At 34.0% G+C, this 18,087-nt stretch overlaps 1 protein-coding gene and 1 long non-coding RNA gene across 5 annotated transcripts; one reads left to right on the top strand and one right to left on the bottom strand.

Moving 5' to 3' along the window:
* Positions 1 to 454: 454 nt before the first annotated feature.
* LOC140783415 (uncharacterized) lies at positions 455 to 7,936 on the top strand. The gene is made up of 4 exons (XR_012108142.1): positions 455 to 945; positions 1,037 to 1,115; positions 3,812 to 3,895; positions 7,607 to 7,936. It is a non-coding gene; the product is annotated as an uncharacterized lncRNA (long non-coding RNA).
* Positions 7,937 to 9,838: 1,902 nt separating this feature from the next.
* LOC140784196 (uncharacterized) lies at positions 9,839 to 16,701 on the bottom strand. Of its 4 annotated transcripts, none has more exons than XM_073131455.1 (4): positions 16,490 to 16,700; positions 15,440 to 15,718; positions 10,332 to 11,489; positions 9,839 to 10,208 (listed from the first exon to the last, which is right to left on the bottom strand). In XM_073131455.1, the coding sequence occupies exon 3, from the start codon at positions 11,476 to 11,478 to the stop codon at positions 10,348 to 10,350; it is 1,131 nt and encodes a 376-aa protein (XP_072987556.1). In that variant the 5' UTR covers positions 11,479 to 11,489; positions 15,440 to 15,718; positions 16,490 to 16,700; the 3' UTR covers positions 9,839 to 10,208; positions 10,332 to 10,347. The 4 variants fall into 4 exon arrangements, with proteins under 4 accessions (XP_072987556.1, XP_072987555.1, XP_072987553.1 ...); XM_073131454.1 differs by having other exon boundaries at positions 15,440 to 15,713; positions 16,490 to 16,641; XM_073131452.1 differs by having other exon boundaries at positions 9,839 to 11,489; positions 16,490 to 16,701.
* Between the last annotated feature and the right edge of the window lie 1,386 nt (positions 16,702 to 18,087).

Below are 18,087 nucleotides of genomic sequence, written 5' to 3'. Positions count from 1 at the left end.
AAAATATACTCTTGCCGAAGATGGTTATTGACTTGCAACATTAAAAGAAGTTGATTATATCGGCATGTTAACTTAAGCTGTAGATGATAAACTCAATAACATTTGTAGTTTATAAGTAAAACACTGATACTTTCAATAACCTGTTTTTAGTATTAAATTTAGGGTAATTTATTTTAGTAAATTAAATTTGGAGGAGGGCCATCCATTGGATACCAGTCATACCACCGCCGCTCCTCGCTAGAAAAAAGCCATTAATTCTGCAGGAACAAAACCGCATACACGCCCAAGTTCTAGATTTAAGTGCATACGGACACTTGTCTTCCTATTACTGGCTGTCCAAACCCAAAGTGTCCTCAACTGCAGAAAATTCCTACACCACAGGCTGCAGACGATCACATCCCAAACAGGGAAGAGAGACAGGCAATAAACAAAACAAAGCACTATAATTCTCAGCAGAAGCCATCATTTTGACACCTCCCCCACCTTTGGCCATAACAACACACTCCTCCCCAACTCTTTTGCTTTCTCTGTTCTCTTCCAAGGATTAGAGATCAGTCATGGTACAAAATTAGCCATGCCACTGCTTAAGTAACAAGTGAAGCAGAGGTGACCAAAACCATCAAAACTACTGGCAAATCTAGGGGAGAGCAGGTGCACCTCCCTTGTGTGCTCCTGTTATGCACCAGCCAGGAACAGCTGCAGCAAGAGCAGTGAGGTGAGAACTAGCCATGCCAATGGCAAAGATTCACCTCAAGGGCCATGCCCACAAGCTCCTCCTCCTCCTCCTCCTCCTCCTTCTACTCCTCCCCCTCTAAAGAGTAACCTCAAGAAACCAACTAGAATTGAGGAGCAGCAGCAAGTGATGGAGAGGGATGAGAGGAGGAAGGTTAGCTGGCCTGATGCTCAGGGGAAGGACCTTGCCCATGTTCAGGAGTTCCAGGCAAGGTGGTGGATTTGATTCATGTGATTTTTAGCTTCTGTTTCATGGGTGTGGGTGTAAAAAAAAATCTTTTCTGCTGCTTTTTAATCTTTGTAGTGTACTGGAGGATGGTGGTTTTAAAGGAGAGGGGGGGTCCTGTATTTGTGCTATTCAGTGAGGAAGACCATCAGAAAAGGTAACTTTTGTTTTAGACATATTTGATTGATGTAATGGAACAGAGTCCCTACTTAATTAGAACACTCCTTCCTTCTCAATAAAAGGATTCTAGTCAGTTCAGGATAGGTGGCATGTCACTAAATTGTATGTATTATATGGCAATTTATAAAAGATTTAGATGTTGGCAAATTGATTTAAGGAAGGGTGATTGTTCACGACAATTACAAGTTTTAGGAATTAAAGATGATGGACTACATAACCAGCTCTTCTTCAAAGCTGAAAACCTTATTACCGAGCCCAATTTCTGTTCTTATGGTTCATTTCCATGTCTCACAGAGTAATAACTTGAAACTTTGTTGCAATTGTCTATTATAGAGCTTCCAACTTCCAAGTCTCCTGAAAGTGTCAATGTGTTCTTCAAGCTGAAAACCTTATTACCGAGCCCATTTCTGTTCTTATGGTTCATTTCCATGTCTCACAGAGTAATAACTTGAAACTTTGTTGCAATTGTCTATTATAGAGCTTCCAACTTTCAAGTCACCTGAAAGTGTCAATGTGTCTATTGAGTTTATTGGTTCTAATTGAGCTTATTAGGATAGTTTTCTCTTACGTAATCATATTGACAAAGAGGAGACAGCTAGTTTTGTATTTTGATAAAAAGAAAAAAAGATAACGAGGTGATCACAACTAGGCCTAGAAAGAAATGACCATTGATAGTCAAAGATGGTGCACTTCCTCCCGATTATTGAGTATTTCATATGGCCCAAGGTGCCTGAGGATGCCAAAACCTCTTGGAGAGATTAGTATTAGAGATGATAAATTTAATTCTTATGAAATCAAATTTCTCATTAGAGCATAGTGGATGGATAAATCAAGAAATATTGTTGAATACATGAATATTCAATGATTATGATAACTAATAGAAAAGCTGAGGCTTATAGTGAGCAGATAAATTTAGGAGGCATGCTGGTCTTCTGCAGTTATTCGATTTGTTGGAAAGGACCAACCCGACACTCAGGATTTCAAATGGATTTTGTAGCTTAAGAAAACAAGTTCACAATAGAGTCTGCAGGAATATACATAAGGCAATTATAGTCTGAAAGGATAAAGTAAGTGCAGCCAACAAAAATATAAACAGTCTGGTACAAGAAATATACTTTGTAGTGGAGGTCGGATACTGTCCTTAGAACAGATATAATCACCTAAAAGTGTGCAGGGCTCATGGAGCTCCTTTTCTTCTAATCCATACTCACCACTAATTGCTCCACAATTGAGATCGGTTGATATATTGAAGAAAAATGCCTACCTTACTTAAAAATCCAGAAAGAAAACTGGAAGTTTATTCAAGTTTCAAATGTGTATGAGACATGTGGTTCTTACATGATGCCTTAGGCATGTCATGTAAACATCATGATACTGAAAAGCTACTGGTCTGTAGCATTGAAACTTGGATAACCACATAGAGATTAGGAAAGCGATTGATGAAATCAATCAGAATAACACATGACTGTTAGAGGAGTTAAAAAAGAAAATTGATTGGTTAGCTTTGTCAAATGCTCAAAAATCATGTAGATGAGTTACTTACCAGTTGGATGGGCATAGGAGTCTGAAGGAAGTTTGGTAGGTTTCAAATCCAAGTACTGCACCACCAACTCAACTTGGTCCTTTCACTTTATTTTTCCAACTCTTGCGCAATTTCTTATGAAGGTATAAGAATTTAAAATATAAAATCAATATTCCTAATAGCTTAAACTTTTAGGCTAGTGTATGAGGTGACATTGTATTATAACAGAAGTCATGAGTTTGAATTCTGCTAGGCCCATTTGTCATTTAACATACAAAATTTCTATTTATTTAGATCAAGTATACTTTTTGAGCCTATCAATATCTCTCAACTCAAAAGTAAAGGAGAATGTTAGAATATAAAATATAAAAATTTATCGTTCTCTAATAGCTTAAGCTTTTAACATAATTAGTGAGTTAGCAAAAAGAAATCCATGAATCTTTATCTGTATGTCAACCTCTACCTTCTAATCAGATTTGAAAAATTGGAGTTGCAGACTTGGATGCTTCAAAGCAAGTCAAGCTAAATAGGTTTACACTTTGTACTTTTAAGTTTTATCTTTATCTGTACATTGTGGTGAACCTTTTAATCATCATTAAAAAAATTGGATGCAGAATTGGATTCTTCAAAGCAAGTAAAGCTAAATGAAGATAACTGTAATATAAAATGGAAATCTGATTATGTATAATTATATATATAGATTCAAAGTGCTTATTTGTTTCAAGTAAAACTAAATAAATCAGTTCCACCAATACAATGAGTTATTGAATTGTTGAACAAAATTTTCCAATCACTTAATGAGAATATTTTTAATATCTGAAACTGAAAGACTACCAACTTGATTGACTTAGTGCAAACAAGTATAAACTCTCCCTTGTCATTTTGTCAGACAATAATGATTAATATGATTCTACTTTATCTGCTATTGCAGTATTCATATCACTACTGTCCTTGAAATCTTGGCATTTTCTGTCTATATGTTTTTATTCTTACTAGCATACACTAGTATTTTTCCTTCATGTCGTTAAAATTCTGTTGTACATCTCTGTCAAGGCCATGGTTTTGGTTAGGAGATTATGTGGATTTGTTTTAGTATCATATTTATATCCTTTAATACGTTTTATGTTCTCATTGAGCTTATCTATTTGCAGCTTGCTTGTAATTAAAGTGTAAATCCAGGTGGAACACACACTAAGTAGAAAGAGCAGCTGACAAAAGTCATTTCTCTATGCCAGGTATGTTGTTTATCTCTTCCAACTGATTTAGCTCTCAGCAATGAAAGTTATTAGTTGTATTTCTACTTCATTCTTAGGAAATAATTCAGATTTTAAAAGTTTATTATCAAGAACATTTTTATGGATTTTTCTTTTAATTTCTGAATTCTGTCATTATCGCCAATAGGTTTTCCACTATTTACAGAAGACCTTGGAATGATAATTTCATACTTTTTGGATAAGTGGTATTTGACTACAGCCAATTGAATGTACAACAAGTACTGTAACTCTTAAGCCCTCGTTGCTTTAGGATTATCATTTTTCTATTCTAGATTAGGGAATACTACTCTAGATTAGAAATATTATTCAGACAAATTAAATTTTGTACCACACTTAAACCAAATTACAATTTTATCTTTGATTGAACTAGAGTTATTTAAAAATTTCTCTCTCCTCTCTCTTAATATCCATATCTTATTCTATAAACTAAAATTCTAAATTTTCTCACCAATCTTTTCTCTAACGTCGCACACCTATCTTAATTTATTCTCAAATATGCATTGCATACTTACAAGTAGATTTTAACAATATTAATACCTGTTTTGACTGGTAAAATTACAATTTTACCCTTGTAACCTGTGAATCACATGTTATACTCATTTTTCCTAAAACATGGTTAAAAATTATTAACACCCGACCTGTTTTGAGCAGTAAAATTACTATTTTACCCCCTTTAACTTCTGAATGGCAAGTTATACTCATTTTCCATAAAACATGATTACCAAATATTAACACCTGTTTTGACCAGTAAAATTACTGTTTTACCCTTTTAATATGTGAAGGACATGTTATACCCATTTTTCTTCTAAAACATAGTTACGAAATATTAATACCTGATTTGACATTAAAATTACTATTTTGCCCTTTAAACCTAGCTTTCACGTGGTTCCTAGAAATATTTACATCCATTTTAACTGCTAAGTTTACTATTTTGTCCCTTTAAACTGGTTTTCATATGCTATATTCAGTTTTTTTTAAACATGGTTAAGAAATATTAACACTTGTTTTGATGGTTAAAATTACTATTTTGCCCTTAAAACTTGTTTTTGGCATGTTATACCCAGTTTTTTTCCCCTAAAACATGATTAATAAATATCCTTTTTTGACTGATATAATTACTATTTTTCCCTTCAAAATCATTTTGACATGTTATACCTGTATTTCCTAAAACATAATTGCCCAATATTAACACCTGTTTTGACCGTTAAAATTACCCTTTTGCTCTTTAAACTAAGTTTTGATATGTATACCTGTTTTTCATGTAACATGATTAAAAAATATTAACACCCATTTTGATGGTTGAAACTATTATTTTTCCTTTAAACCTAGTTTTGACATATTATACCCATTTTTCATAGAACAAGGTTACCAAATATTAATACTTGTTTTGCTCGTAAATTTACTGTTTTGCCTTTTAAACTTGTTTTTCACATGTTATACTCATTTTTTTTTCTAACACATGGTTAAGAAATATTAACACCTATTTTGACCATTAAAATTACTATTTTCCCCTTTAAACTTGGTTTTGGCATGTTATACCCATTTTTCCTAAATGATTGAAAAAAGTATTAAAACCTGAATTTTAAAACCTTCTAAACCTGGTTTTGACATATTATACTCATTTTTCCTAAAACAAGGTTAAGAAATATAAATACTTGTTTTGACCATTTAAATTACTATTTTGCCCTTTAAAGTTGGTTTTGACATGTTATATCCATTTTACCTAACATATGAAAACCAAATATTAACAACAGTTTTGTCTGCTAAATTATGCAAATGATTGAATGTAAACTATAGACGTTAATATGTAGGCATTGCATAAATAGAGAATGGTAGTATGTAGCTATTACATACATAGAGAATGATAATATGTAGCTATTACATACATAGAGAATGATAGTATGTAAGCATTGCATATATAGAGAATGGTAACATATAGTAATCGTATACATAGAGAATTTCATATATGTACCCAATGCATACATAGAGAATTTCTCATATATACCCATTGTATAGATAGAGAACTTCGTCTATGTATCCATTATATACACGGATAATTTCATATGTACCTATTGCATACACGGAGAATTTCGTATATATACCTATTGCATACATAGAGAATTTCGTGTATATATCTATTCCGTACATAGAGAATGGAAATATGTAACCGTTAGTTACATAGAGAATGTTAATATATAGCTATTGGACACTTAGATGCAACCTCTTAAACCTTGCACACCTGGTGACAACATTTCAAGCATTGCACACCTATTTATCAAACATTGCACACCTAGCGGTGCCCTCTCAGGCATTGCATGCCTAGTAGTAGTGAACTCTCAGGAATTGCACACTTACCTCTCAAGCAATGCACACCTACCACTCAAGCATTGCACAACTAATGTTGACCTTACATGCATGGTTCCTAATTTGGTCGATCCCGATCCCGATCTCACCTCGAAAATAGTTAAATAGACTAGTTTCGATGGGGTATCAGCCGGATCGGCCAAGTTTCGGACGAAACAAACCGAATCGGGAGAGAGAAAGATGCGTATATAGATGCATGCATAACAAACATAGAGTGTGGTGATTTAGTAGTCCATCTATCCCATCAATCAACTTCATATCACATCAAAATGTATTTATGTAAATTCTTAATAGGCAAAAGCTCTTTTTATGATTCAAACTTAATGTCCTCATGATTCGAATTGATTAGCCGAATCATATCATTTTTTTCTGATATTTTGACTTCTGAAATGTAGTCAACATTATTATGTACTTAAAAAGTATGGCCATCCATATATGTTGTGTTGCTTGCATCTAAGAGGTGGGTTCAACTTGTAAAGAGTGGAAACAACCTTTCATAAATGAAAGTAAAGCTATATAACTTAACGCCGTAGACCCCCACACAGATAGGAACCTTGTGTGAGAGGCCCATGAGAAAATTAAGTGCTAAGATGGTACTTTTAAGGTCATCATTGTCTTGGTGCTTAAACACAAAATTAGCAATTTGTACAATGTATCATATTTCATTAGCTGAGCCCAGTTATAAATTATTGATGTAAAAATAGAAAGTATTTAATTGAACCACCACTCCTAATATCAGACCAATTTTCACCCTGGGACCCTGGGTTATGGGCTCATCACGCTTCTGCCGCACCACTTCGATGGTTCTTCATTTATTTGATAATGCTCTTGAGACAAACTTACTAAACATCCTCCTTTCAAAAATATCCTATGCATACTTTTTTCCCAACTGGCAATGACAATATTATATAAGAAAAAGCATACATGCATTATCGATACTTGAGGGAATGCCTGGATTTTCCGCACTTCCTTAGTAACATCGAGTGATTCAATGCTGATAAGTCAAATATTCATAGATATTAAGGGAATTTTAATTGTATACCTGGAATCTGTACATTTGCTTAATAATCAAGTGATCGATTAGTAATAAGCATTAATATATTATATGTAACCTGATGCTTATTCATGGTTCTCAAGATTGAGAGGACTTGTAATATTTGATAGATACCTCAAAAGTAGAGTTCTATTACAAGAACTAGAGTTTCTTTTAAGTTCTTTTGACTATGCGGTATTAAGTTAGGCTGTTGTTTAAAATCGTACTCTTTTTTCTTCTTCTCTTTTTGCCTAATGGATCTTAGAGTTTTTCAGATTGAGCAGTGGACGGAAGCAAACCGAGCATGTGAAATCAGCAAAAGAAAGGCATCATCCAAAGACCTGGTATCCAGCTAGAGAAATAGGATATAAATTTGGAGTGGGGTTATGCTATCAAAAACCTAGCTGATTTTATTGCTGGACTAATTTGCAGTGGAGTTGATCTTGATGTAGTACAAGTGAAAGAAAGCGGTGTGTCATAGTTTTAATTTCTTAAAGATTGTTTATTTTGAAGGCTTATTGATGTACAGACGCTGTGCAAATCTTGTGTGGTTCTATTTTGCCATTAACGACCTTTTTACCCTCAAATTCTTTACAATTTCTTCATATCACCGCCTACATTTTAGCCTTCTTGGGACCAACCGCTGCCACAATTAATTGGGGTCTTACTTCCTCAACTAAAGATGTTGCGAGTTTTAAGGCTTTCACTTGGAATAAGGGTAGAATAGGTATAGCCATTCTAATTTTTAATACCAGAAGAAGAGAGCTAATTTTTCATACTAGTATAATCTCTTCTAATGTTTAGTTTAAAACTAGTATAAGGATAATTATATTTTATATGATATAAAGTTGATATAAAAGTATTAAAGAATAATAAAATTAAATTCAGAATTGATGATGTTTTAAATAAAATAACGAAAATACCATTGAGTATATATTAAAGTAAAAGTAGTAAATAGTATTTTTATGAAATAATATTATTTTTTATTATAACTACGGATTTAAAATATTTTATATACTCGCACTATGAGAATATAATTATGCAAAGAAATACAGGGTTATAAGTTCGCATTGCAGAGAAATAACTTTGCACTTTATGTAAAAGAAACATGCTTTAGATAATATAAAGATGCACTGCGGTGTGGGGGTGTGGGGGTAATGTGGGGTTATAAGCCCTCACTCTATATAAAATAATTATGCACTAAAGGATATAAATATACACTATAAGGTAATGCAAGGATATATGCCTATATTCTATGTAAAATAATTATACACTAGAGAAAATAAAAAGGCATCGCAAGGTAATGCAGAGTTATAAGCCTGCACTTTATGTAAAATAATCATGCACTATGAAATATAAAGAGATACTACGGGGTAATGCGGGTTATAAGCTCGCACTCTATGTAAAATAACAATGCACTAGAGGATATAAAGAGACACTATGGGGAGTAATACGGGTTTATAATCTCACATTTTATAAAAAATAACCATGCATTAGAGGATATAAAAAGACACTGCGAGATAATGTAAGCTCGTACTCTATGTAAATAACCATACACTAGAGAAAATAAAGATGCACTATATTGTAATACAAGGTTATAAATCCGCATTGTGGTAATGCGATGTTATAATCCGCAAAAGTATGCAGGCTTAATTTTTTTTTTTTTTTGTTGCAAAATTTACTAGTCTAAGAAAAAGATAGAATCTCAACTGTAGTTGAGATGACTAATATTTAAAAGAAGAGATCGGTGAGAGAGATTGTACCTTAGATGACCGATGTTTTAAAAAAGAGATAGTGGAGAAAGAGAACCTCAAATGTAATCGAAGTGATGTATAATTAAATGTCATATTATTGAAGAACAAAATAATAATTGTGAATGATTATTAAATTATTTTTTAAAAGTTGTATGAATAAGATGAGAAATGATGAATTACCATATTAGAATAAGGTAAATTATTATTTAATTACTGTACGAGAATTACCCTATTCCTATTCCACAATTGAACCCGAGCTAAATTCTTCAGGACGATGAATAATGTCAGAGGGTGGTGGAGTTGGTCTATTATTGCTCGTTTCTATAAAAGATTTGTTCCAGTTATCTAACCTAATTATCAAAGATGAATATTCTCATTCTCTAGATCATAACTAAGCCTACGAGCTCTTAAATTTGTGCAATGCCTTGGAATTTGAGAACTTAAATACATCGGGAAAATCTGACAACATACTGTGTTAGCTTTTAGATATATTTGCAGCAATGTGGTTGCTTCTTCCATATGACATTACGAAACATGCAGGATCGTCTATGTGCAACAGGGTTGTTCCCCACTTCTCAGAAAAGAGGGAAGAAAAACGATCAATTATGACAGCTCAATCTGAATGTAAGAATAAAAAGCTATTTGCATTACTGCAAATATCTTTACAGAAGCACAACATTATTCCACAATGGAAGAGATGATCAACTGAAGAAAGCTTAAAACTCTTGATATCAGAATATAGGCGTGAAGATATAACACCAAAAGAAAAATATTTCATAATGATAGCAGTTAAAATAAAATAATTCTAGTAGTAATCAGGTATCTGTACAATTCATGAAGGTCATCTGGGAAGATCAGATCATAAACATTTTCCAGTGAACATAATAGGAGCCTGATGGCATTCAGGTCATGCTCATCATCAATCACAACCTTCTCAGTTTGATTATCTTTATCAAATCGATGAGTACATCACTAGAGGATAATTTGTCGGTGAGATCGATGTCAACAGACTGAAAAGAGAAAAGATTTGGAACATCCAATCTAATCTTGAGATAAGTCCCCTTGAGGCTTCAGTATGTCCCTTTTCGGTGACTGCAACAGCCTCAAACTACCAAGATAACATCTAACAGAGCAAGTAATGTTGTCAGATCATATTTCCAATGTCATGGTGAAAAACATACATGTTATCACCATAAACTCATGGGGGAAAGGAGAACTTCAGGATGGATGGAAAACAAATAATTACCAGGACATCCCATGGCTCATGGATGCTCCTCATCAGATCTGGATCTCATGAACCTCCGACGTCTCCTTGGTACTGGAATGTCATCATCTAGATTAACATCATCATCATCTTCATCATCATCTTGCAGACCCAATAGGTTTTCACCCCAAAGATTACGGTGTCCTGAGCGTCTTGGTCTCCGCCAAGCCCTAGATGAGCCTCTTCCATCATCAACCGATCTACCGGGGCTGCTGATCATATGGAACAGAAAGAATGTCGTCCACCATGGCCCACTCCCTTCTCCAGATCCACTACTTTCACGGTCACGTGATAATCCATCTCCATTATCAATGACATAGTCACCAAACACAACTGCACCAGGCATTGCTGATCTGATTGCACTGAGGATGTCACCATACTCACGCTGGTGCTCAAGGCGGCGCCAAGCACGTTGCCTAGATGGATCAACTTCAGCAGGCCTTGTTGTAGGGTGAACCCTTCTAGCATGTCTTCGCAGTTCTCTGTAATTGCCAAGAAATGTGCATGATTCCCGAGAGCAGGTCCTTGACTTCTGGTCGAGATAATGCCTTGCTTCTTTAACGATCATCCAACCCATTACATTTCCTCTGCAGAGCGGGCACTTTATGCTGTTCAACTCTGACGCATCACCACCAGATTCCTCAAGTCCAGTCCTTTCCTCTTCCTGGGTTTCTATAGAACTCTCAACTTCCTGGTTATTTTCATTTCCTTCGAGTGCCTCAGATACACTTACAAAATTAGGTCCATCGTTTTCTTCAACATTGTAATCTTCTTGATTTGTGACTACATTTCTTCTGAATGTTGGGCTCTCTGAAAGGGGTTCAGAGGTGGATGTATAATGAGCCACCTGATTGAGACTCACATTACCAGAATCATCAACAAAAGAAGAACTCAACTGAGGGTCATCCCTGTTGTTCAATTTGAGTTTTTTGAATCTATCTAGGCAATTAGAATGTCTATAACTTGTATCACAGATGTAACATCTGCAGCCTTTATCATGGGAACTGCAAATGAGGAGGACAGCATTATGGGGATGGTCCATGCAAATTGGACAAGAAGTATCATCCCATTCCTTGTGCAAAGCAGTTATATCTGCAACCGTGGAGCTCTTATCTTTCAGATCTGTCATCTTGAAGGCAACTGAGTAAAGCCACTCAAATGTCAGACAATTTAAAGTTCTACATATGTCCAAAAATAATCATACTTATTAAATGTCCTATGTACTATGAAGTGCCAATTCCCATCAAAGCTTAGTTTCTCAAACAAACAGTTTGTGCCAACTGACCTTGGTTCGTTCTTTGTTTTCTCAGTTATTGTCCCTAGCGAGGTGCATTCAAAATAAGCAGCTTTACAAAAGGGAAAAGAAAGAAAAATACTATAATGGGAACTAATTTTGGGTGCTAACTTGCAGAAAATATTTATTATGCTGGACAATCTTCATCCATGAAGATAAAAACTAAGAAAACAGATCCAACGTTACAAATACATTATATCTTGGCAAACAAAAATTAGATAGGCAAGGTGTGCCATTCCCATCTATAAGTCTACTAACAACAATTTGGGTAGCTTTCCACAAAAAGGTTGAGTTTATAATAAGCTAAAATCTTTTTCTTTTTGTTATTTATAATTACATGTGTCATATTGTTTCCAATGGTTTCAAGAGGGAACAAGGGAATAAACCTATTTCTATCAGATATCATCAAGCCTTATTCATTAGATTTTAATTTCCCAAGAAAACTCAAACCAACACTAAAATTGACTCACCATACACATAATAGTAGAGGTCTAATTAAGCTGAAATCAAGCAAATATTCCTTTCGTGCTAGAGTATATAATGAGCATGTTTGACCAGTGTAATTCAGCCATATTGAAAGTTCCGATAAGGAACACTAATCCTAAACTGACTAAAACCAAGGGCAAACTATTTCAACCAATTTGTTCATTGTGGTTTTGGTACTCTAAAATATTCTAACAGTGTATAAGTTCTTTCAGACTTGTGCAAACTCCAAAGTCAACCATTCCATTTACTTTTACCTCCTATAAGAATATGTAATGACATTTGTAAATATTTCCTCAAATCATGCATCTTTTTTATATTATTTCACCTACAACTAAACATCGGCGACTAAGGAATGACTGCTCATCAATAGTAGATTCTAGAATATTTATGAAAGAGATGGAATGTTACAAAAACAAGCCATCCTAAACTCAAGGTGGAAGGCAAACTAATAACTGATTGAGAGTTGAAGCCTTAGTTTAAAATAATGTCACCAGATTGTCCATAACAACTTATCTTACTAGCCAAACTGAAGGAATCCTTGGTATCTAGAAGCAATGTTACCAATACATATGAGAAAGGTTGACCTGTAAGGTGTCGAGGTTTTAAGAATCGAACATTGTAAATTTGCTAAAATATGACACAAGGACATAACCTCGTTTTAATGATGCATATGCAACTATGTGTGGTCCATAATCATAATGGTAATATTCTAGATTTCTAGGTTGATTATCAACCTGACACCAACCCCTCTAGGAATCGATGCCCGAGTCGCATTTAAAGATAATGATAAGGCCAATAATAGATAGAGTATCTACGTCTCGTTTGCAGTTAAGGCTCATGCAACCTACGGGTAATTTAGACTAGTTCTCCTCAATTGTATTGAAATTTTGGAATTCTTGCTACATCTTGATTTTTTTTTCCTATATAGAAGTACCAAAATAGGACACATAATAAAATGCTGAAGGTGAATGGGCATCCTAAAGTGTCCAATTGTCCAAAATATCCAAGTAGGACCACAAGGAACTTAAAATTGAAGTCTAGGTAACATCATCTGAAGGCCAGAAAGCAACTTCTTTCTGGACCAAGTAAATTCATTTCTCTAGTCCAATAGTGCCTCTGTAAGCTGTTGGAGAGACAAGGTCTTCAAGATCTTCAAGATCTTTAACAACTACAACTACAGCACATGAACACAGTTGAATTAACTTGTAAAGCTTAGCTCTTTCAGCAAATCTGAAGGCATAAAACACTTATCACCGCATCCCCAGAAAATTAATTCATGCATATAACTAGCAGTAACCCTCAAGAGTCCAACTTGAAAACTGTAGTGACAGAAATCAACAATGAACATGAAGAGATCAACGAAATTCACATGTGGGTTCAAGAGAAAAGTCAATGTTCATTTTGCATTATGATAGCTAATACTGTCAGTAGGAACACAACATGGCCCCATCTAAATAGTTGCCACTGTCAGCAAGAAACTTTAGATGACAGCCACTATGATGAGTCTCAAATGTTTCTTAAAAAATGAATGCAAACACACAAACAAGGATGCATAGGCAACATAGTGGCTGTCATCTAAAGTTTAGTTTCCTTACCATCACATAGGTTCTGAGAGACAAACAACTTAAACTAGATGATGCCACCCATAGGTTTCAATTTTATCTAATAAGTAAGGAAAAGCAAACATGCATCTAAGATATATTCAAGGTCCTATAAAAGCTCCATAAAGGAAATATGCTGTTAATAAGTTATCAAGAAGTGATCATAAGAATGATCCAGAAAATGATAACTCATACCAAATGGAAAAATGGGGTTCAAGTACCTTGCAACCCATTTATAGAAAAACAACAATATTTGTGACTATGATACATTTACATTTACATAAATTCTTCAAAAACAGAGAGATGAAAATGCAGATGCAAAAGGAGACAACTAAATGAAGGAGAAAGGAGGAAGAATATATATATATATATATATATATATATATATATATATATATATATATATATATATATATATTCTGATAATGATGATATTTAGGGCATGAAAGTGTTGGATATCCCAGTCTCCATTTTCCTAAGGCCATAGCCTATAGGGTGCTATTCCAGGTGCATGATTTAACCCAACTATAACCATATTTCAAATATCCTCAAATAAATGGCCAAAAGGATATAGTAAAATAAAAAACTGACCACTTGGAGATCTAAAAATCTGTTTGCAAAAGACAAGGAGAATCAAGAATAGTCTTTATTTACCTCGAAAGTTAAGGTCAATTATTCTACAGGGTAAAGTCCATTTTGAGGTTACATGGTCGGATAGATGGATACAGTCCAAATATTTGGTAAAAGAGGGTGTTCCATCCGAAGGCTTTCACCTCAAAGGGTCTAGAGAGGAAAGATGTATGCAACCTTATGTTCACTAGTGAGGAGGTGTTTCCTTGAGTTGAACATATGACCTCTTTGATGCAAGCCTTCTTGTCACACCATGTGATGCCCTTTAGTCCAAAGATAACATAACCTCTCAGGAAGCATGACAAGTTAGAAGATCTACTTAACAGTCCATTGAAAGTCTTGAATACCAATACTAAGAATACATACTAAAAGTGAACGATATAAAAATTGAATCATGTCAATGTACAAGACTCTGCTCCGACTCAAGGAAGAGTCTCTTCCACAAGTGGAGACTGATATTGCAACTCACCAAGAGTTTGAAGGAAACAGGAGTGAGAGACAATGGAGAATTTTCACCCATGTACATCAGAACTGTTGTACTGACCCTATCTCTCATGCAGTTTTACATACTTCACCTATTGTGTCCAACATCTACTAAGCTTTGATGGCCTAGAGTTTTTCAGAAGATTCACATGGGACAGAAATATATTTTCTCTTCATACATTGTTAGAAGGAATTGTTTAAACTTTGAAATGATTAAATCATAAAATGACTTTGCAGTTGAAGCTAGGTACCTTTAGAACTTAGGTTGTAAATATTTAATGAATTGGAAAGAGTAAGCATTATTTATTTTAAAAAAAGCTTTGGCTCTAAAGTTTGATATTTTTCTTCTTCTAAAATGTGATTACTTGTGATATTTTCTTCTTTATCTTCTCATGTATGTGAGTTCATATAATATATGCTACAACCAGAAATTTCAATATCCTCCTCGCATGATAGATTTGCCTGTAGAGACACTTATAAAATTCCAAATGATAAACAAGCCAGCATATCATTGCAAACGGAGAGAATGAAGGAACAAGAAACATTAAAATTAACCATAAGTTTCTTCAAAATTTCAGATAACAAATAGTACTCACCAGGAAAGGAAGTCTGAAGCTCAGCACTGCATTTGTGGCTTCCAAATTACCAACATAATTAAAATAACTGATCTGACAAATACAGCTGCCCTGATCTCCTCTGGCGCTAAACTTATCTACAGGCAGAATCCTGAAAGAATGATAAAATCTTCCAAAGCATCCAACAAACAATCCGATATCATAGAAATCCTCATTAAAACATAGCTTGGACTCGAGTACTGGACCACTAAAAAGTATAAGTAATGCTCCACAATTCACCAACGAGTCCTAAGGCCTGCACTTAAATCGTGGAACAAGGGCAATGGTCATCTATATAACATAACTATGATTAGTTGTGATTCTATAATAGAGAGGTAACGCACAAAAAAGATTTCCTTTTTCTTCTTGAGATAAAGACATCGAGAAATCACGGCGGCAGCAAAAATAAAAAGAAAAGAAGTTTTTTTAGTAGTTTTAAAAAGGCTGATGCTATACATTACCAGGAAATGATAAATGTAAAACAACAGGTATAAATTTGTCTCAAGCCCAAATCCCAAAATTTACTTGAAAGATCAGTTGACAACATATAAAATTTTCTCTTCTCATAGGGAGGAGGACTCGCTAAGTCGACGAATGTCAAGCGAATAATTTTGATAAAATCCAAATCAAGAAAAGTCGAACCTGGATTACCCCTACAGAGATGAAATGTAACGTGACACCCCAAAACTTGTGAGATCCCAAGCCTTAACCAAATCCCATTCCTTTCCCTCAAATCCAAGCTATCTGAAACCCACCCAAGCGACAACTCCAACTTTTGCTAAACCTAATTTTAGCCCTAGCCCTAATTAAATGCAGCAGATCAGCAACCATCAAGGAATCCCAATTGAAGCCGGGATCCATCGAGCCAAAAGAGAAAAGTATCAGATCGGCGACCAACAAATCGATCGCCAAAAGAAACCCAACTCAAAATTCCAATCAAAGATCAGATCCAATTACTCAGATTATTACGGAAAAATAAAATCATCAACCAAAAAAGAAGAACAGAAAAAAAAATTGAGGAATTGATATTACAGCAATTTGTGGAGCTCGATGAGGCAAAATCAGCAGTCTAACTTGAGATAAATCCAATAATTTTCTCTCTTTTTTCTCCTTTATTTTCCCTTTTTGTTCTCAATTTCACCAGTCCTTTAGAGGAGAAAGCGGTGGCGTGTTTCCTTTTGATTGTTTCTTCCTCTTCTTCTTCTGTTATTATATTGTTGGGGAAAATGGTAAAGATTAAGATTAGAAAGGAGAAAAGCATTGGAGAGACGCTTTGTCAAGCGCTTATTAAATTAATGAGATTGTTGTAAAGTTTAAGAGAAATGGAACTTTCCTTTTTCCCGTAATCTGTTTGTCTACCAATGAGGAAATGCTGAAATAGAAGGTTGACAAAAATTTTTCCTTAATTTTTACTAATTAGAGTGTACAACTCGAAACTCTAGAATAAAAAAAAGAGATAAATTACAGTTTATCCGGGGTCGGCCTAAATTGACTTCGCCGTTATAGTTTTATTTGTATCATTTTACATTCTTATAATTGACTAGGGTGCAACCCTTATTTTTTTTTTTTAAATCAAAACCACAAGTATAGACACGGATACAAAGTTAAGTTGTAGGATTGGATAAGCAAATGCATTTAAACTAATATAGATCGAATTTGTAATAACAAAGATTATACAAATATATTGAACAAATACATGCTTTTTTTCGTATTTTTATCATCTAAAATCTGATATGGTATTATTTTAAATGTATTGAAAAATTTAACTAATTTCTACAACTTTGTCTCTAACAAGTATATTTGAATTTGACCCGTGAATTAGTTAATCTAATTTTTAAATAGAAATGCCAAAGATTTCTTTTTATAAAATATTAAATTATTCAACATCTTAGGTAAAAAAATACTAAATAGTTCAACGTGTTATAAACAAAATTAGAAAAGTTTGTAAAACTAAAACTTGGAGGTTTTTTATGTGATTTTAAGTATAGTTGCGGTGGAGGAACGGTTACACAATTCCAACTCAGATCTTTTCCATTTCTTCGTAATAGAAATTTTTATGACTGAAATGGATAACTAGGCATAAAGTTATAATATTATAAATTTTTTATTTATAATTTTATCTATATCTCTGAGGTTCTTAAATTTTTCTTTTTTCTTCATCTTCATGATGACATATCAAATGTACAAAATAAATCATTGGTTAGAAAGTTATCACCATCTAAATTGAGTTTGACGGTTTAACTTAGTGATTAATATGCTTAAGTTAAAATGGGAATACATAAAATGCCAATCGGTTAGCATTTTATATTATATAAATGTTTAACTTGTTAGGGTTTGTATCTTATAGTTAAAATGCTTAAAAGTTCAGCATTATACGAAGAGTTATAGTAAAATAGAGTCTTTTTAGTATTAACTTGATGGATGATCTATTTGGGTGAAAGATGTTTCAAAAAAGGCTAGCTTGGTCCAAAATTCGGCAAGCCCATGGGCAAGCTTCTCAAGGCCAAGTAATTTTACACTTGCTTCTTCATCGGGAGATTCCAAATATGCTTTGAAGTTAATCTCTCTTATGAGAATACTCTTTTGAAGTACACTGACTGGATTATGGTAAATGGCAACTCAATATCAGC

This window comes from Typha latifolia, chromosome 3 (assembly GCF_019914945.1).
Source record: "Typha latifolia isolate L0001 chromosome 3, TyphaL0001v2, whole genome shotgun sequence".
Lineage (NCBI taxonomy): Eukaryota > Viridiplantae > Streptophyta > Magnoliopsida > Poales > Typhaceae > Typha > Typha latifolia.
This window is presented reverse-complemented; position numbering and strand designations above follow the sequence as displayed.